At 45.5% G+C, this 20,926-nt stretch overlaps 1 protein-coding gene across 1 annotated transcript in view; it reads left to right on the forward strand.

Annotated features, from left to right (window-relative positions):
- LOC127632442 (multiple epidermal growth factor-like domains protein 6) overlaps positions 1-20,926 on the forward strand; it is a 127,625-nt gene that overhangs the window by 67,177 nt on the left and 39,522 nt on the right. Inside the window, exons 6-7 of the mRNA XM_052111027.1 lie at positions 17,463-17,585; positions 20,451-20,576. Of these exons, the coding sequence (XP_051966987.1) occupies positions 17,463-17,585; positions 20,451-20,576 (249 nt within the window). The remainder of the gene's footprint in view (positions 1-17,462; positions 17,586-20,450; positions 20,577-20,926) is intronic.

The raw sequence follows: 20,926 nt of genomic DNA on the forward strand, positions 1-20,926 counted from the left end.
CCCACGACTGTCCCCTCGCCGGCCGGTTCAGACGAGTCCAGAGGACGCCAACATCAGACCTCCTCCTCAGTCAAGAACCCGCCCTGCTGGGCGCGTGGAGCAAGGTAAGTGCTTTGAGTCTATTCTCAGCACCTCAGCCTCAGGCCGCAACGGCCGCCCGACGCTGCATTACCTGTTCCGCCCGCTGCCAGGCCCTGCCGGTACGCCCAAAATACTCGCCCCTTTGGTGCCCCTAGCGCAGAGCTGGGAAGCGTGGCTTTCACTTCCCAATGCATCACGCTGGCTGCACCGACCATTCGACTCGGTTACACAATTCAGTTTGCTCGCACCCGCCCCTTCAGGGCGCCCGCTTCCGCGAGTACACGGCGAGCACACCAGTTCCCTGCGCAGCAGAAATCGTGACCCTCTTAGCCAAGGGCGCTGTAGAGCCCGCCCCTCCAACCGAAATGAGGAAGGGTTTCTACAGCCCTTACTTCATTGTACCCAAGAAAGGTGGCGGCTTACGACCAATCCTGGACTTGCGAAGTTTTCAATCGGGCCTTGTTAAAACTCCCGCTCAAAATGCTTACGCAGAGAAATATTCTGGCTGGCGCTCAGCATCTAGATTGGTTCACAGCGGTGGACCTGAAGGACGCCGTACTTCCACGCCTCAATTTTGGCACGACACCGACCCTTCCTAAGGTTCGCGCTCGACGGCCAGGCGTTTCAGTACAAAGTCCTCCCCTTCGCCTGTCTCTGTCCCCTCGCCTTCACGAAAGTCGCAGAGGCGGCCCTTGCCCCGCCACGAGTAGCCGGCATCCGCGATTCTCAGCTACCTCGACGACTGGCTCATCCTAGCACACTCTCGAGAGTTACTATGCACACACAGAGACCAGGTGCTCCGCACCTCAGCCGCTTGGGGCTTCAGGTCAACTGGGAAAAGAGCAAGCTCACTCCGTTCAGAGCATCTCTTTTCTCGGGTTGGAGTTAGACTCAGTCTCAATGACAGCACGCCTCACGAGCGAGCGTGCTCAGTCGGTGCTGGACTGCCTTGCTTCCTTCAAGCCAGGCACAGTGGTCCCTCTAAAACTTTTCCAGAGGCTCCTGGGGCATATGGCGCCCTCACGGGCGGTCGCGCCGCTGGGGTTGATGCATATGAGACCACTCCAGCACTGGCTCCAGACTCGAGTCCTGAGACAAGCATGGCACCGCAGCACGCATCGGGTAAGGATCACCCCCGCTTGCCTCAAGACACTCCGACCCTGGACAGACCTCTGCTTTTTACGGGCAGGAGTGCCCCTGCAGTAGGTGTCCCGACGCGTCCTGGTCACAACCGACGCCTCCGGTCCGGTGGGGTGCCGTAGTGCAGCGGGCACGCAGCAGCGGGTCGCTGGAAAGGGGCCCCGCTGCGCTGGCACATCAATTGCCTGGAGTTGCTGACCGCCCTTCTTGCTCTCAGGAAGTTCCTCCCGCTAGTTCGGGACAAACATGTCCTCGTGAGATCTGACAGCACCACGGTGGTGGCGCATATAATCGCCAAGGCGGCGTACGCTCCCGCCACATGTCACAACTCGCCCGCCGTCTCCTCCTATGGAGCCAGCGGCGACTCAAGTCGCGCTACCACGACAACGCCTGCCCGGCGGGGAGTGGAGGCTTCACCCCCAGTCGGTCCAGCTGATTTGGGAACGGTTTGGCAAGGCCCAGGTAGACCTGTTCACGCCCAGGAAACCTCCCACTGCCCGCTCTGGCACGCCTCTAACAGAGGCTCCCCTCGACAGACGCTGGCACACAGCTGGCCCTCGGGCTGCGCAAGCACGCATTTCCCCAGTGAGCCTTCTTGCACCGGTGCTGTGCAAGGTCAGGAGGACGAGGAGCAAGTCACGCTGGTGGCCCCCTACTGGCCCACTCGGACTTGGTTCTCGGAACTCAGGCTCCTCGCGACAGCTCCTCCCTGGCGAATTCCCCTGAGAAAGGACCTCCTCTCTCAGGGACGGGCACGCTCTGGCACCCGCGCCCAGACCTCTGGAACCTCCTCGCCTGGTCCCTGGACGGACGCTGAAGAGCTAGCCGGCTTACCGGCGACCGCTATGAATACCATCAACCAAGCCAGAGCCCCTTTACCAGGCACCTTTACGCCCTAAAGTGGCGCTTATTCGCAGATTGGTGTTCTTCCCGAGACGAAGACCCGCAGAGATGCGGAATTAGGTCAGTGCTTCTGTTCCTACAGGAGAGGCTGGACAGGAGGCTGTCCCCGTCCACCCTCAAGGTGTATGTTGCCGCATATCACCGCCCACCATGATCCTGTAGACGGCAAGTCTTTGGGTAAGCACGACCTGATCCTCAGGTTCCTGAGAGGCGCCCGGAGGTTGAATACCTCCCGGCCAGGCCTAGTTCCCTCCTGGGATCTCTCGGTAGTCTTGGCAGGACTCCAGAGACCGCTCGAATCAGTTGGACTCAGGGCCCTCTCTCTTAAGACGGCCCTGCTGATCGCGCTCGCCTCCATTAAGAGGGTCGGGGACCTGCAAGCGTTCTCTGTCAGCGACACTTGCCTGGAGTTCGGTCCGGCAGATACGCCTGTGATCCTAAGACCGCGACCGGGCTATGTGCCCAAGGTTCCTACCACACCATTCCGAGCAGGTAGTGAACCTGCAAGCGCTGCCCCGAGAGGAGGCAGACCCAGCCCTTTCGATGCTGTGTCCAGTGCGCGCCCTGCGCATTTACCTGGACCGCACACAGAGCACCAGACGCTCTGAGCAGCTCTTTGTCTGCTTTGGGGGACGGCAGAAAGGGAATGCCGCCTCCAAACAGAGGCTCGCCCACTGGGTTGTCGATGCCATCACACTGGCTTATCACACCCAGGTCGCGTGCCCCTACCCTTACGGGTCCGAGCTCACTCAACAAGGGGTGTTAGCGCCTCGCGGGCACTGGCCAAGGGCACCTCCCTAGCAGACATCTGTAGAGCCGCTGGTTGGGCAACACCCAACACCTTCGCAAGGTTTTACAACCTCCGCTTGAGTCGGTTATGCCTCGTGTTTTCTCAGGTCCGAGCCCATAGAACTCGGTAACACGTAGACCGACCCGCCGGGTTGATCGCTTGCTTCAGCCTCTTTTCCTGACGCCAAGGTAAAGTAGTGCGCCTTCTTCCCAGGGCGCTCCACTCCGAAGTCGTGCCCCTGGTCGATTCCTCCCCAGACCTCCGGGTCCGTGGTTCAGCGGAGGAACTCGCCGACCCAAGCCACCGCGGTACCCTGATTGCTACCCTGTACTGGTATAGGTGCTCCACAGGTAAAGTAGAAGGCCTCCTGTGCGGACGTCCCCTGTGTGTATTTCCACGGTTCTGTCCCCTTACGAGCGGACTCCCGTGTCTCCCTTAGGCAGTTACAGCTGCCCCGGTCGCCGTGCTGTAGCAACTCCCCTTCGAGGCTGGGATCAACCACCGCACCATACTTTCCACACGAGCCCTAAGACGGCCGTAGTGACGTGTCTACCACTTTTCCTCCCCAAGAAAAAGGGCAGGTGTGGTCTCCGCGAGGGTCTGGGTAAGACCCCTTCCCTATATGCGTAAGGGCCCCGGCCGTGATTGCTCTATGCGAGAAACATAGAGAGAAAAGAGGCCCAGCCAGGCTGGCCCGCTCCCATGTTGGCAACATCGCCTTGTTCCCTCCCAGGGTAACTAGAAGGATCCCGATGTTCAGTATGGGGCATTGGGGAAGGGTACGTGCAGCCGGGTACAGACGATGCGTGGCACTGGATGAATCCCTGCCCGCCTCTGTATCGGCAGTTCACGTACACTGTTCAGCACATGGCAAGATTGGAATGGGTCCCCTAGTGTCGCTTCTCCGACACAATGTGGAGAGAGCGACAGAAGGGGAACGTTTGGTTACGTATGTGTCTTTCCTCCGCCATGTCACTGAACCGAGCCACTGTTGTGGCCGGACCATTTCCGGCTCCTCAGAAAAATCCTGAATGAACTCCCGTATTTGCGCCGCTTAAATACCCGTATGTCCGGGGCGGACATGCAAATACTGGCTGCCAACTCTCATTGTCCTTTTTTCATAGATCAGAGGTGGATATCGGCGCTCAAGAGAGACCCCTAGTGTCGCTTCTCCGACACAACGTGTCGTTCCCTCCCTCGGGGAACGGAGGTTACATACGTAACCAAACGTTTTCTATCTTGCCGTTGTGTTTTCTGAATTGCCGTTTTGTTTTCTATCTTGCCGTTGTATTTTCTGAATTGCTTTTTTGTTTTCTGTCTTGCCGTTGTGTTTTCTGAATAGCTGTTTTGTTTTCAGTCTTGCCGTTGTGTTTTCTGAATAGCTGTTTTGTTTTCGGTCTTGCCGTTGATTTTTCTGAATAGCTGTTTTGTTCTCTGTCTTGCCGTTGATTTTTCTGAATTGCTGTTTTGTTTTCTGAATTGCTGTTTTGTTTTCTGAATTGCCGTTCTGTTTTCTGTCTTGCCGTTGTGTTTTCTGAATTGCTGTTTTGTTCTCTGAATTGCTGATGTGTTTTCTGAATTGCTGTTGTGTTGTCTGTCTTGCCTTTTTGTGTTTTCTGAATTGCTTTTTTGTTTTCTGAATTGCCGTTTCGTTTTCTGAATTGCCGTTGTGTTTTCGGTCTTGCCGTTGTGTTTTCTGAATTGCTGTTGTGTTTTTTTGCCGTTGTGTTTTCTGAATTGCTGTTGTTTTTTCTGTCTTGTCGTTGTGTTATCTGAATTACATTTTTGTTTTCGGTCTTGCCGTTGTGTTTTCTGAATTGCTGTTTTGTTTTCTGTCATGCCGTTATGTTTTCTGTCTTGCCGTTGTGTTTTCTGAATTGCTGTTTTGTTCTCTGAATTGCTGTTGTGTTTTCTGAATTGCCGTTGTGTTCTCTGAATTGCCGTTGTGTTTTCTGAATAGCTGTTTTGTTTTCAGTCTTGCCGTTGTGTTTTCTGAATAGCTGTTTTGTTTTCGGTATTGCCGTTGTGTTTTCTGAATTGCTGTTTTGTTTTTCGGTCTTGCCGTTGTGTTTTGTTTTCTGAATTGCCGTTGTGTTTTCTGAATTGCCAATGTGTTTTCTGTCTTGCCGTTGATTTTTCTGAATAGCTGTTTTGTTCTCTGTCTTGCCGTTGATTTTTCTGAATTGCTGTTTTGTTTTCTGAATTGCCATTCTGTTTTCTGTCTTGCCGTTGTGTTTTCTGAATTGCTGTTTTGTTTTCTATCTTGCCGTTGTGTTTTCTGAATTGCTGTTGTGTTTTCTATCTTGCCGTTGTGTTTTCTGAATAGCTTTTTTGTTTTCTGTCTTGCCGTTGTGTTTTCTATCTTGCCGTTGTGTTTTCTGAATTGCAGTTGTGTTTTCTGAATTGCCGTTGTGTTTTCTGAATTGCTGCTGTGTTTTCTATCTTGCTGTTGTGTTTTCTGAATTGCCGTTTTGTTTTCTGAATTGCCGTTTTGTTTTCTGAATTGCCGTTGTGTTTTCTGAATTGCCGTTGTGTTTTCTGAATTGCCGTTTTGTTTTCTGAATTGCCGTTTTGTTTTCTGAATTGCCTTTTTGTTTTCTATCTTGCCGTTGTGTTTTCTGAATTGCCGTTTTGTTTTCTGTCTTGCCGTTGTGTTTTCTGAATAGCAGTTTTGTTTTCAGTCTTGCCGTTGATTTTTCTGAATTGCTGTTTTGTTTTCTGTCTTGCCGTTGTGTTTTCTGAATTGCCGTTTTGTTTTCTATCTTGCCGTTGTGTTTTCTGAATTGCTTTTTTGTTTTCTGTCTTGCCGTTGTGTTTTCTGAATAGCTGTTTTGTTTTCAGTCTTGCCGTTGATTTTTCTGAATTGCTGTTTTGTTTTCTGAATTGCCGTTCTGTTTTCTGTCTTGCCGTTGTGTTTTCTGAATTGCTGTTTTGTTCTCTGAATTGCTGATGTGTTTTCTGAATTGCTGTTGTGTTGTCTGTCTTGCCTTTTTGTGTTTTCTGAACTGCTTTTTTGTTTTCGGTCTTGCCGTTTAGTTTTCTGAATTGCTGTTGTGTTTTTGCCGTTGTGTTTTCTGAATTGCTGTTGTTTTTTCTGTCTTGTCGTTGTGTTATCTGAATTACATTTTTGTTTTCGGTCTTGCCGTTGTGTTTTCTGAATTGCTGTTTTGTTTTCTGTCATGCCGTTATGTTTTCTGTCTTGCCGTTGTGTTTTCTGAATTGCTGTTTTGTTCTCTGAATTGCTGTTGTGTTTTCTGAATTGCCGTTGTGTTCTCTGAATTGCCGTTGTGTTTTCTGAATAGCTGTTTTGTTTTCAGTCTTGCCGTTGTGTTTTCTGAATAGCTGTTTTGTTTTCGGTCTTGCCGTTGTGTTTTCTGAATTGCTGTTTCGTTTTTCGGTCTTGCCGTTGTGTTTTGTTTTCTGAATTGCTGTTTTGTTTTCTGAATTTCCGTTCTGTTTTCTGTCTTGCTGTTGTGTTTTCTGAATTGCTGTTTTGTTTTCTATCTTGCCGTTGTGTTTTCTGAATTGCTGTTGTGTTTTCTATCTTGCCGTTGTGTTTTCTGAATAGCTTTTTTGTTTTCTGAATTGCCGTTGTGTTTTCTGAATTGCTTTTTTGTTTTCTGAATTGCTGTTTTGTTTTCTGAATTGCTGTTGTGTTTTCTGAATTGCTTTTTTGTTTTCTGAATTGCTTTTTTGTTTTCTGAATTGCTGTTTTGTTTTCTGAATTGCTGTTGTGTTTTCTGAATTGCTGCTGTGTTTTCTATCTTGCTGTTGTGTTTTCTGAATTGCTTTTTTGTTTTCTGAATTGCCGTTTTGTTTTCTGAATTGCCGTTTTGTTTTCTGAATTGCCGTTGTGTTTTCTGAATTGCCGTTGTGTTTTCTATCTTGCCGTTGTGTTTTCTGAATTTCCGTTTTGTTTTCTATCTTGCCGTTGTGTTTTCTGAATTGCTTTTTTGTTTTCTGTCTTGCCGTTGTGTTTTCTGAATAGCTGTTTTGTTTTCGGTCTTGCCGTTGTGTTTTCTGAATTGCTGTTTTGTTTTTCGGTCTTGCCGTTGTGTTTTGTTTTCTGAATTGCCGTTGTGTTTTCTGAATTGCCAATGTGTTTTCTGTCTTGCCGTTGATTTTTCTGAATAGCTGTTTTGTTCTCTGTCTTGCCGTTGATTTTTCTGAATTGCTGTTTTGTTTTCTGAATTGTCGTTCTGTTTTCTGTCTTGCCGTTGTGAATTCTGAATTGCTGTTTTGTTCTCTGAATTGCTGATGTGTTTTCTGAATTGCTGTTGTGTTTTCTGTCTTGCCTTTTTGTGTTTTCTGAATTTCCGTTATGTTTTCTGAATTGCTGTTGTGTTTTTGCCGTTGTGTTTTCTGAATTGCTGTTGTTTTTTCTGTCTTGTCGTTGTGTTATCTGAATTACATTTTTGTTTTCGGTCTTGCCGTTGTGTTTTCTGAATTGCTGTTTTGTTTTCTGTCATGCCGTTGTGTTTTCTGTCTTGCCGTTGTGTTTTCTGAATTGCTGTTTTGTTCTCTGAATTGCTGTTGTGTTTTCTGAATTGCCGTTGTGTTCTCTGAATTGCCGTTGTGTTCTCTGAATTGCTGTTTTGTTTTCTGAATTGCCGTTTTGTTTTCTGAATTGCCGTTGTGTTTTCTGAATTGCTGTTTTGTTTTCTGAATTGCTGTTGTGTTTTCTGTCTTGCCGTTGTGTTTTCTGAATAGCCTTTTTGTTTTCGGTCCTGCCGTTGTGTTTTCTGAATTGCTGTTTTGTTTTCTGAATTGCTGTTTTTGTTTTCTGTCTTGCCATAGTGTTCTCTGATTTGCTGTTTTGTTTTCTGAATTGCCGTTGTGTTTTCTGTCTTGCCGTTGTGTTTTCTGAATAACTGTTTTGTTCTCTGTCTTGCCGTTGATTTTTCTGAATTGCTGTTTTGTTTTCTGAATTTCCGTTCTGTTTTCTGTCTTGCCGTTGTGTTTTCTGAATTGCTGTTTTGTTTTCTATCTTGCCTTTGTGTTTTTTGAATTGCTGTTGTGTTTTCTATCTTGCCGTTGTGTTTTCTGAATAGCTTTTTTGTTTTCTGTCTTGCCGTTGTGTTTTCTATCTTGCCGTTGTGTTTTCTGAATTGCCGTTGTGTTTTCTGAATTGCTTTTTTGTTTTCTGAATTGCTGTTTTGTTTTCTGAATTGCTGTTGTGTTTTCTGAATTGCTGCTGTGTTTTCTATCTTGCTGTTGTGTTTTCTGAATTGCTTTTTTGTTTTCTGAATTGCCGTTTTGTTTTCTGAATTGCCGTTGTGTTTTCTGAATTGCCTTTTTGTTTTCTATCTTGCCGTTGTGTTTTCTGAATTGCCGTTTTGTTTTCTATCTTGCCGTTGTGTTTTCTGAATTGCTTTTTTGTTTTCTGTCTTGCCGTTGTGTTTTCTGAATAGCTGTTTTGTTTTCAGTCTTGCCGTTGTGTTTTCTGAATAGCTGTTTTGTTTTCGGTCTTGCCGTTGTGTTTTCTGAATTGCTGTTTTGTTTTTCGGTCTTGCCGTTGTGTTTTGTTTTCTGAATTGCCGTTGTGTTTTCTGAATTGCCAATGTGTTTTCTGTCTTGCCGTTGATTTTTCTGAATAGCTGTTTTGTTCTCTGTCTTTCCGTTGATTTTTCTGAATTGCTGTTTTGTTTTCTGAATTGCCGTTCTGTTTTCTGTCTTGCCGTTGTGTTTTCTGAATTGCTGTTTTGTTCTCTGAATTGCTGATGTGTTTTCTGTCTTGCCTTTTTGTGTTTTCTGAATTGCCGTTCTGTTTTCTGTCTTGCCTTTTTGTGTTTTCTGAATTATTTTTTTGTTTTCTGAATTGCCGTTTCGTTTTCTGAATTTCCGTTGTGTTTTCTGAATTGCTGTTGTGTTTTTGCCGTTGTGTTTTCTGATTGCTGTTGTTTTTTCTGTCTTGTCGTTGTGTTATCTGAATTACATTTTTGTTTTCGGTCTTGCCGTTGTGTTTTCTGAATTGCTGTTTTGTTTTCTGTCATGCCGTTATGTTTTCTGTCTTGCCGTTGTGTTTTCTGAATTGCTGTTTTGTTCTCTGAATTGCTGTTGTGTTTTCTGAATTGCCGTTGTGTTCTCTGAATTGCCGTTGTGTTCTCTGAATTGCTGTTTTGTTTTCTGAATTGCCGTTTTGTTTTCTGAATTGCCGTTGTGTTTTCTGAATTGCTGTTTTGTTTTCTGAATTGCCGTTGTGTTTTCTGTCTTGCCGTTGTGTTTTCTGAATAGCCTTTTTGTTTTCGGTCTTGCCGTTGTGTTCTCTGAATTGCTGTTTTGTTTTCTGTCATGCCATTGTGTTTTCTGAATTGCTGTTTTGTTTTCTGAATTGCTGTTTTTGTTTTCTGTCTTGCCGTAGTGTTCTCTGAATTGCTGTTTTGTTTTCTGAATTGCCGTTGTGTTTTCTGTCTTGCCGTTGTGTTTTCTGAATAGCTGTTGTGTTTTCGGTCTTGCCGTTGTGTTTTCGGTCTTGCCGTTGTGTTTTCTGAATTGCTGTTTTGTTTTCTGTCTTGCTGTTGTGTTTTCTGAATTGCTGTTGTGTTTTCTGTCTTGCCGTTGTGTTTTCTGAATAGCTGTTGTGTTTTCGGTCTTGCCGTTGTGTTTTCGGTCTTGCCGTTGTGTTTTCTGAATTGCTGTTTTGTTTTCTGTCTTGCTGTTGTGTTTTCTGAATTGCTGTTGTGTTTTCTGTCTTGCCGTTGTGTTTTCTGAATTGCTGTTGTTTTTCTGAATTGCTGTTGTGTTTTCTGTCTTGCCGTTGTGTTCTCTGAATTGCTGTTTTGTTTTTGGTCTTGCCGTTGTGTTTTCTGAATTGCCGTTGTGCGACACTAGGGGTCTCTCTTGAGCACCGATTATACCTCTGATCTATGAAAAAAGGCCAATGAGATACTGAGATACCAATGAAATACTGGCAGCCAGTATTTGCATACCCCGCCCCCTGACATACGGGTATAAAGGCGAGGAAATACTAGAGTTAATTCAGAAAATTTTTTCAGAGCCGATGGTTGTGCATGCTGTTCGCGTGAAGACACACCTGTTCCTGTATTCCTCTGACGCTCTGCATGCTGTTGGACTGAGGGCGCATTACAGCTGCGATTTCTCTTTGCACGGCAGTGCATATTGCCCCTGGGCGCTTCGACAGCGCAGTAAACCCAAACTCGAAAGAGTTATTTAAAAGAGTGATTTCCTCTAAAAGAGTGATTTTCTCTAAAAGAGCAAAAATACACAGCGGCGTTGAACATCCTTTTCAAGACGCGTCTTTATAAAGATGCCCTTCCGCCCCTGTGTAGTTCCTGGATGCGGTAAAGTGCTCTCTGCTTCAGACGGCTACAGGCGTTGTCTCGTGTGTCTGGGTAGCGATCACACCGAGGCTGCGTTTGTGGATTGTTAATGCTCTCACTGCGAAAGCATGACCATGACAACGTTGCGGTCGTGGCTCTCTTTCAACCGAAAGCAAGCCACTCCAGCCGCCCCCGCATTGCTCCTTCTTCCCACGGGATTGAGGATGATGCGAGTGGCGCTGGAAGCGATCTGGGGATGGCAGCGGGTTCGGCTCCATCGGGTACCACCCCCCTCGGACCACCCGTCCCCCGGCATGCTCGTTGACTCCCGTCCATGCTCGAGGCAACAGTGGCTCGCTACACAGCCAGCTCGCTTATCCTCTAGAGCTCGAAGCAGATGAGCTCACTGATGCATCGGAGAACGCGGCGTCTGACGCGTATGACTCCCTTGGGCTGCCACCTTCGGGCCAGCACGCCCAAGCTGAGGCTGACGCTCAGATATCTGACATGCATTCCCGGGCCGCCTCCAGCGTGGGCTTGGACTGGAAACCCCGTCCTCCCCACAGCCATCGCGGTTGGATGTCTGGTTCCTGGGGTCCGGGCGCCGCTCACGGAGGTGCATGATGAGCTTACGTTGCTGTGGAGGGCACCGTTCACCACACGACATCACAAAGCCACGCGCTCATCCGCTCTCGCTACCCTCGACGGCGGAGCGGCCCAAGGGTACACGGCGAGTCCCCTGGTGGATAGGGCTGTTGCGCTCCACTTATGCCCCGGAAACCCTACCACCTGGCGGGGATGCCCTGTACTCCCTTCCAAGGCCTGTAGGACAACATCCTCGCTGACAGCGAAGGCCTACAGCGCCGCCGAAAATTACGCTTCCGCCCTGCACGCCATGGCGCTCCTGCAAGTCCACCAGGCCAAGGCGCTTAAAGAATTGCACGTGGGTAGCCCTGATCCCGACGTGCTGCAGGAACTGCGCTCAGCGACCGACCTCGCCCTTAGAGCCACGAAGGTCACGGCGCAGTCACTCGTGAAGGCGATGGCCACCCTTGTCGTCCAGGAACGACACCTATGGCTGAACTTGGTCGAGATGCGTGAGACCGACAAGGTGGGCTTTCTCGACGCCCCAGTCTCCCAGTTCGGTCTTTTCAGCGACACCGTCGAGGACTTCACCCAGCAGTTCTCCGCGGTGAAGAAACAGACGGAGGCGATTTCTCATATCCTGCCCCGCCGCAAACCTGCCACCTTGGGCCATGCCCGTCTGCTCGCCAGGTGCTCAGGCACCTCAGCCGCTTGGGGCTTCAGGTCAACCGAGAAAAGAGCTGCTCCGCCTCAACCTGGGCCCAGTTCTCAGCCCACGCATTGAGCGCTCCGCAGGAAGCTGACGCCCCCGTCTCTCGGACCCCCTCGAGGACACGGAAGGCTTCCAGGCACTCCTGAAATGGACGACCCAGAGCCCAAGACGTTAGCTCCGGAGATGGTAAGACCACTCCGTGCCCCGGTGGAGGGACGGGAGGAGAATCTTCTTTTGAATATATTTAATTTGCAGCTTCCCTTAACCGGGGCAGCGGTATCCAAATTCTCAATAAAAGAGCTATATCCTTTGTCTCTGGGTCATCTGGCCCGCAAATGCCATTCTCACGACACTCTGCCACCAGATCTCAACAGTCCCGGCACGCTGGACACGGTCCCAGATCCGCCTTCAGCCCCACGACAGTTCCCCTGCCGGCCGATTCTCACGAGTCCAGAGGACGCCATTACAGGACCTCCTCCTCAGTCACTAACCTGCCCCCTGCCGGGTGTGCAGAGCAAGGTAAGTGCTTTGAGTCTTTTCTCAGCACCAGAGCCTCGGGACGCGTCCTCGCCTCCTGACGGTGTATTACCTGCTCTGCCCCGCTGCGAAGCCGCGCCTAGTACATAAAAAATACTCGTCCCTTTGGTGCCCCTAACCTGTAGATTGGATGCGTGGCTCTCACTTCCCAACCCGTCTCGCTGGCTGGCCTGGCCCGTCCGACTCGGTTACGCAATTCAATTTGCCAGGCCCCCGCCCCCCTTCGCGGGCGTCCGCTTTACATGCCAAACTCCTGCGCGCGGAGATCGCTACTCTTCTACTCAAAGAAGCGATAGAGCCTGTCCCTCCAACCGAAATGAAGAAGGGTTTGTACAGCCCTTACTTCGTTGTACCCAAGAAAGGCGGCAGCTTACGACCGATCTTGGACCTGCGTGTTTTCAATGGAGCGCTGCTCAAACTCCCGTTCAAAAAGCTCACGCACAAGTGTATCTTGACATGCATCCAGCACCTTGATTGGTTCGCAGGGGTAGACCTGAAGGACGCGTACTTCCACATCTCAATTCTGCCGCGACACCGACACTTCCTATGGTTCGTGTTCAACGGCCAGGCGTTCCAGTACAAAGTCCTCCCCTTCGGCATGTCTCTGTCCCCTCGCGTCTTCACGAAAGTCACAGAGGCAGCTCTTGCCCTGCTCCGAGAAGCCGGCATCCGTATACTCAATTACCTCGATGAGTTACTATGCGCTCACAGAGACCAGGTGCTCAGGCACCTCAGCCGCTTGGGGCTTCAGGTCAACCGAGAAAAGAGCAAACTCACCCCGGTTCAGAGCATCTCCTTTCTCGGCATGGAGTTAGACTCAGTCTCAGTCTCAATGTCCGCACGTCTCACCAATGAGCGTTCGCTGTCGGTGCTGAGATGCCTCGCCAAATTCAGGCCGAGCACAACAGCCCATCTAAATTTCTTCCAGAGCATCCTGGGGCATATAGCATCCTCCGCCGCAGCCTTCAGACTCCCGAGACGAGTATGGTCCGTGGCATGCACCGTGTGACAATCACCCCCGCCTGCCACAAAATACTAAAACCCTGGACAGACCTCTGCTTTCTACGGGCAGGTGTGCCCCTTCAGCAGGTGTCCCGACGCGTCCTGGTCACTACCGACGCCTCCAGATTGGGGCACTGGCCTTTGGAGAGGGGCCCCGCTGCGCTGGCATATCAATTGCCTAGAGTTGATGACTGTTTTCTTTGCCCTGCGGAAGTTTCTCCCATTAATTCAAGACAAACATGTCCTAATCAGGTCAGACAGCACCACTGCGATAGCGTACATAAATAGCCAAGGCGGCGTATGCTTCCGCCACATGTCACGACTCGCCCGTAGTCTCATCCTTTGGTGCCAGCAGTGACTCAGGTTGCTGCATGCCACTCACATCCCTGGCAAACTCAATGTGATTGCGGACGCACTGTCACGACAACGCTTGTCCAGCGGAGAGTGTAGGCTTCACCCCCAGTCAGTCCAGCTGATTTGGGAACAATTCGGCAGAGCCCAGGTAGACCTGTTTGGCTTCCAAGAGACCTCCCATTGCCCGCTCTGGTACGCCCGAACAGAGGCTCCCCTTGGGGCAGACGCACTGGCACACAACTGGCCCACGGGGCTACGCAAGTATGCATTTCCCCCAGTGAGCCTTCTTGCACAGGTGCTGTGCAAGGTCAGGGAGGACGAGGAACACTAGTGGCTCCCTATTGGCCCAACCGGGCCTGGTTCTCGGACCTCGCACTCCTCGCGACAGCCCCTCCCTGGAAAATTCCCCTGAGGAAGGACCTTCTTTCTCAGGGGCAGGGCACGCTCTGGCATCCGCATCCAGACCTCTGGAAACTTCACCTCTGGTCCCTGGACGGAACGCGTAAGATCTAGCCGGTCTACCACCTACCGTCGTAGACACGATCAACCAAGCCAGAGCCCCTTCTACCAGGAAGCTCTACGCCCTGAAATGACGCTTGTTCGCAGATTGGTGTTCTTCCCGGGCTGAAGACCCACAGAGGTGCGCAGTTAGGTCAGTGCTCTTATTCCTGCAAGAGAGGCTGGATGGGAGGCTTTTCCCTTCCACCCTAAAGGTGTATGTCGTTGCTATCGTGGCTCACCACAACGCAGTAGATGGCAAGTCCCTTGGTAAGCACGACTTAATCATCAGGTTCCTAAGAGGCGCCCGGAGGATAAATCCCTCCCGGCTAAGCCTGTTCCCCTCCTGGGATCTCTCGGTAGTCCTCACGAGCCTCCAGAGACCTCCCTTCGAGCCGCTAGAATCAGTTGGACTCAGGGCCCTCTCTCCTAAGACTGCCCTGCTCATCGCGCTCTCTGTCAGCGACACTTGCCTGGAGTTCGGTCCTGGAGACATTCATGTGATCCTAAGACCGCGACTGGGCTAAGTGCCCAAGGTTTCTACCACGCCCTTCAGAGACCAGGTAGTGAACCTGCAAGCGCTGCCCCGGGAGAAGGCAGACCCAGCCCCTTCGTTGCTGTGTCCGGTACGTGCTTTGCTTACCTATCTGGACCGCACGCAGGGCTTTAGACGTTCTGAGCAGCTCTTTGTATGCTTTGGGGGACAGCGGAAAGGAAACGCTGTCTCCAAACAGAGGCTTTCCCACTGGATAGTAGACGCCATTTCATTGGCCTATCACACCCAGGCCGTGACCCCCCTTGCGGGTCCGAGCTCACTCAACAAGGAGTGTTGCGTCCTCATGGGCACTGGCGAGGGGTACCTCCCTAGCAGACATTTGTAGAGCAGCGGGTTGGGCAACACCCAACACCTTTACGAGATATTACAGTCTCAGGGTTGAGTCAGTTTCATCCCGTGTTTTCTCAGGTCCGAGCCAGTAGAACTCGGTAACACACTGATGGGCTGGCCGGGTGAATCGCTTGCATATAGCGCCCTTTCCCTCGGTAGAGGTAAAATTGTGCTTCTTATTTTCCCAGGAGATTCCACATCTGTTGTGTTTTTCCGAATTGTTGTTGTGTTTTCCGAATTTATGTTGTGTTTTCTGAATTGCTGTTGTGTTTTCGGAATTGCTGTTGTGTTTTCGCAATTGCTGTTGTGTTTTCTGAATTGCTGTTGTGTTTTCGGAATTGTTTTGTTTTTTTGATTATTTGTTGCGTTTTCTGATATGCTTGTTGTGGTTTTTAAATTGTTGTTGTGTTTTCCGAATTGCTGTTGTGTTTTCGGAATTGTTGTTGTGTTTTCTGAATTGCTGTTGTTTTCTGAATTGCTGTTGTGTTTTCTGAATTGCTGTTGTGTTTTCGGAATTGTTTTGTTTTTTGATTATTTGTTGCGTTTTCTGATATGCTTGTTGTGTTTTCCGAATTGCTGTTGTGTTTTCGGAATTGCTGTTGTGTTTTCGGAATTGTTGTTGTGTTTTCGGAATTGCTGTTGTTTTCTGAATTGCTGTTTTGTTTTCGGAATTGCTGTTGTGTTTTCTGAACTGGTTTGTTTTTTTATTTGTTGTTGTGTTTTCTGAATTGCTATTGTGATTTTTAATTGTTGTTGTGTTTTCTGAATTGTTGTTGTGTTTTTGGAATTTTTTTTGTGTTTTTGGAATTGCTGTTGTGTTTTTGGAATTGTTTTGTTTTTTGATTTGTTGTTGTGTTTTCTGATTTGCTGTTGTGGTTTTTTAATTGTTGTTGTATTTTCCGAATTGATGTTGTGTTTTATTATTTGTTGTTATGTTTCTGAATTTTTATTTTGTCTTTGGATTTGCTTTTGTGTTTTTAGACTTTTGTACTTCACAGCCACCATAGATTTTATATAAGTAACACTTATATAAGTCTTTCTCTACAGGCCATGACTCAGCTCAAAGTTAGCTTTTCAGAAATTTGAAATCTATAGCATGACCATACAAGCCATGTGTTTATATTTCTCTCTCTCTTTTTATTTTATGATTTGATCTTTACCTCCATGGCAAGCGTGTGAAACAAATGACCACTTTTCTTCATTTGTTTGTAATCTCAGTTGTTGATTTGGCAGAGTTTATATGAAAGGTGTTTGGATATTTACTCATGATGTCAAACATTTTCCCCAGACCAGTAGGATATGCTTTGAATTGGAACCAACTGTGTTTCTGTGCAAAAATAGTTGTGTGAATTTTAGGATATTGCATAACAAACGTTTCCAAAACACCAAGTTGTTAATAAAGTTTCCAAAATGAGCATAAAAAACTTGCTGATGGTGGATACTGTACGTTTTCCAGTAAGAAAACGTGCATAAATTATGATGAAAGCACATTTTATTAACACATTATTAGAAATGATTAAATTATGTATTTATGCACTTTTCAATTTCATAACAAAATCGTGTAATGTTTAACAACATTAAATTAACAAAACATGAATATATAAATCTTTTTTTTTTTTTTTTTGTCAAAATTTACTTAATTCAATTTGATGGAATTGTGTTATGAAATTGAAATGCGTAAATGTCAAAATTCTAAAACATTTTGAGTGTAGTAATTTATTACATTTAATAAATGAGTCATGGAGACTTTAACTTCCATTTTCATGTCTATTTTGTGCCAATTTCTCCAGAAGTAAGTTTGCTCCATGGGATGGAAACACTGCTAGGTAGTTTTTGAGATGTTCTTTGCAGATTTTTCACATAAATTAAATTTGTAACTTGAATGGAAAATAGCTAGTATTGCACTTTTTTGTGGAATTAATCTACGAATGCAGCCTGGTCTCATGAACATTATGTGACCGTAGCAACATTATTACATGTTTGGCTGTAGTTTCCCTGTGAAATGTCCAGCGGGGGGTGCCAAAAGCGAGTGAAATGATGTTGTAATCAGACAAGGTTTTTAAAAGATGGAGGTTTTAATGAGTAAAACATACTGTACCTCCCTAATCTAAAACTTTAGCCTAAACCTAAACAATAAGGAACTAAAAGCAAATGAGATGTGAACAAAACAGACATCTTTACCCTTAACCAACACATAAACCTAACCGATTGTGTCCAAAAACAAAATGCAAAATGAAAAGCTTGCATGCTTGACTGATCTCAAACCGACAAATTCCAACATTTAATCGGGTGAGCTACCTTGGAAGCTAATCAAATCGGAATAAGTGTGTAAATGTAGGCGAGTCTGTAATACAAGCATTAAAATGTATCGTTTTTCAAATGATGTGATATAGTAAAAGTGTTTCAATATCATAACATATTAGTGTGAGTAATAGTGTCAAAAATAATCATAATCAGCAATTCACACATCATTTGTGTGAAAGTGAATAAAACATACAGTGGATGCTAGTGTTCATTTTACCAGAAAACTGTGGCGAAATGTAGAATTTGGCACATAAAAGTCAGTTTGCAAAGTTGCACAAATAGTTTACTTATACAGTAGTTGAATCTAGTCTACATATTAAGCTGCTATACTGTACAGGAAATAATTTTAACATTGAAAAATAAACTGTGTATGTGTGCTTTCTCCTGCAGATATTGATGAATGCCAGGTGCATAACGGCGGCTGCCAGCACAAGTGTGTGAACACCAGGGGGTCGTTTCACTGTCAGTGTAATGCTGGCTCTCGACTGCATGTGGACGGACGCACCTGCATCAGTAAGACATGCAGTCAGCAAAACCTGTGAATAAAGCAATAGATGGACAGCAAACAGGAAAACTTAGAGAAAATATACTGTAATCTGCTTTTTATTTAATGCAATAGATAAGCATATATTGCAACAAAATTCTCATAAGTTAACATCTTCTGACTTTTAATAGACACCTCAGTTTTATAGACTGAATTGCAGGACAATTTCAGTTGTTTCTTATTACTGTAACTATGACTTAAAATGGATCAGATGATGGAAAACAGGATTTTGCTTGCTCTTTTGAAATGTTCGATGTAGGGAAGACCAGCTTTGATTTTAAAAATGTTCCTTTATAATTCTCAGACTACTACAAATCTACAGTATTTGATATATGATATAGATGTAAGAGAAATGTTTGTATTCCAAAATTAATATAACCGGGTCAGTGTGCAAAGATTAGCCAAATACAGGATATTTACATATTCAAGTCTTAAAGGAACAGTAACACAAACAGCCTGTTGAATTCTTAAGGATCAGGATTGTTTCCAGACTCCTGGAAAAAAAATATTGAGAGCTACAAATGTGTTAAAAATGGCTTCTGTGATCATGTCTAATATTATTAGTGTGAGTTACAGTGTATGAACAAAAGCATGACACAGCTTGATTCAGCTATAAACAAGAGATTTGCTCTTTTAACCTCTAACTGAGTTTATAAAAGCTTCAGGCCCCTGCATGAGGACTAACATTTTCCAGATATCTGAACTGAACTCTATCAGACAAAAATACATTTGGATTACTGTAAGATTCAAATCAACAACTTAAAGTTAAACTAAAAGATTGACTTTAGAACTGGAAGCCACATGGTCTTTATTTTAATATTTTAGCAATTCATTAGTATCAACTTAGTAAAATACTTAAATATCACCCAATAAATGCAAAACAAAGCAACAATCTGAGTAGGTAAATGTTTCACTTTAGAACATGGGGTCAAATTGTCTTTATATTAATTTATAAGTAACAGCATTGTAAAGCCAGTACTAAATATCATGAATTACTAGCTTAATATTGGTTAGTTAACTTGATATTTGATGGGTCTCAGAAATAGAGCATTAACTACAAGACTTTCTATACAGAAATAGGATATTAAATAAGTTCTAAATGATGGGTTAGATCGTCTTACTAACACATGTAGAAACTATAAAAAATAACCTCTATAAAAATCCAATGACTGGTGCAACGTCAATTTACGTGAACGCGCTAATTCTAAGCACAATTTTCATGCCAGATCAAAGCGCAAGTGGTCGTGGGTGGGAGTGTTTGTTCAAACTGTAGGTGTATTTTATGTTAATGAAGTGGCGTAAAGTGCAATTTGCCGTTTTAATGAGAAACAGGTAATTGCGCTAAGACGTGTCAAAAGCACATCTGTTTTCAGCGCAAAGTCTAAATTCAGTTTCTACATTTGCAGTTTGTGGATTCCATCGGCAGGTTGTAATAAAGTTCATGTTCAAACTCTGGAATTTTTTTTTTCATCTGTTGTTGTAGAGTGATTTTTAAGTCACTGCAAAATGTGGCACTGAAAGAAGTTGGACAGGGTAAAATGTTTGAAATTGGTACGGTATTTTAAAACCGTAATTTTGATCATATTTTCGTTTCATTTGTAGTATAATTTGAATTTAGAAATATTTTTGTTTAATTTCATTTTTTTGTGTTTCAATAAATTATTACAAGCAGATACAGTCACTTTATATACTAGCTATGATTTGCTTGTCGGTAGATTAAAATGATTAATAATACTTACATTCCCTGTAATTTCCCGGAACGAACAGTAAATCCAATTCTTGGTGATAATCATATTTTCTATGCTTAAAAATGGAGCTTGTCACTGTCATAGAAATATTTCTATTCTTCTAATTCATTGCATATAGGCTATTTACACTAGTAACTTCTTATGAGTGTGCTGTCTTTATTTACATCGCTGGTGTTTGACAGAGATTGGACTATATAATAAGACACAGACGGTGCAATAACGTAGAAGGACCTCTGAATTAACTTGCACTTGACCCTGCCCATTAGCGCATTCCGCACATGATTTCGCCAAACCCACTTGCACCTAGACTTGGTGCATGCTTGCAAGAAAATACCAACACTTCATGGCCATGCCCACTGATTTTGTGCCAATGACTTAAAATAGGGTCCTGAATATCTTCTGTATTTGTACTGATTTTCTTATTGTGCCCTAAAAATGTGTGGGTGTCAGAGATTCTAAATTGTAGAGATCCCAAACTTGGTGGGATGGTCCTAAATTCCTCCACTACTTTTAGGGCAGAAAAAGACAACTTTGACCTGATGTTTTGCTCCAAAATCAATGGCGGAAATTGTCATTTTGACCCCACTCTACAATAGATTTCTCAGTAGATATTGATCCTTGGCATTGAATATTTAGGCTTTAATCATCATTTATTTTATCTTTCGCCAACCAACTTTTTCAGGGACCTTTGTTTGAGTAGACACATCATAACCCATCTTGGCTTTCAAGCTCCAAATATGGCACTATCATTAAACAAGTGCATGCTACACTTTCAAAGGTAAAAGTAAGAAAAAGAGAGAGTAACAGAAAGTCAGACAGACTAAAAGTGACAACGAGAAGGGAAGCAGAGACTAAGATAATGCATTAAGTTGTGTTCCTGTCACACAAACTTCACCATTATAGATGTATTTTGTCTGGAGGAGATTTCTGTGTATTGAGGTGTTTAAAGTGATTTTCAAAGAGTTCCTCAAGTTATTGTCGGTTTTGTTTTTACCCCAAAAGAAGGTAATTGATGTCACTTTGAACTCATTGGAGTTCAAACATCTTCACCTCTCTGTCAGCTCTTACCTCTGTGTGTCTATGTAGCTGTTCACTCCTGCAGTGTTGGAAACGGCGGTTGTGAACATGTTTGCGTCCAGCAGAGTGCAGGTCACTTCCAGTGTCGCTGTCGACCTGATTACAGACTCGACGCGGATGGAAAACACTGCAAATGTGAGTCACGACACTTAACATCAACTACACAACTTTGCCATGTGCATTACACACTACAAAGCACACTTGGAGATACATTTACGATTGATTTTATGATTGTTGTTGAAAGAAGGATACAAAGATTGCATACGATGCAACAGATGCAGAAAATTGGTTTGTTAAATACTAATGTGACAAAAGAATGCACCATGGTTGGTTTAGATGAGTTTCACTTCATTCTGTTTAGTTAATGGGTCAGTGTGACAAATAAGGGTGTTCAAGATGATAACAAGGAACAATCTTTTTAAAAATCTTGGTTAAAATGCAAATGCCATGTTTTCAGAAATGTTTCATTCGTTTTTGAAAAACTT

This window comes from Xyrauchen texanus, chromosome 39 (genome assembly GCF_025860055.1).
Source record: "Xyrauchen texanus isolate HMW12.3.18 chromosome 39, RBS_HiC_50CHRs, whole genome shotgun sequence".
Classification (NCBI taxonomy): Eukaryota; Metazoa; Chordata; class Actinopteri; order Cypriniformes; family Catostomidae; genus Xyrauchen; species Xyrauchen texanus.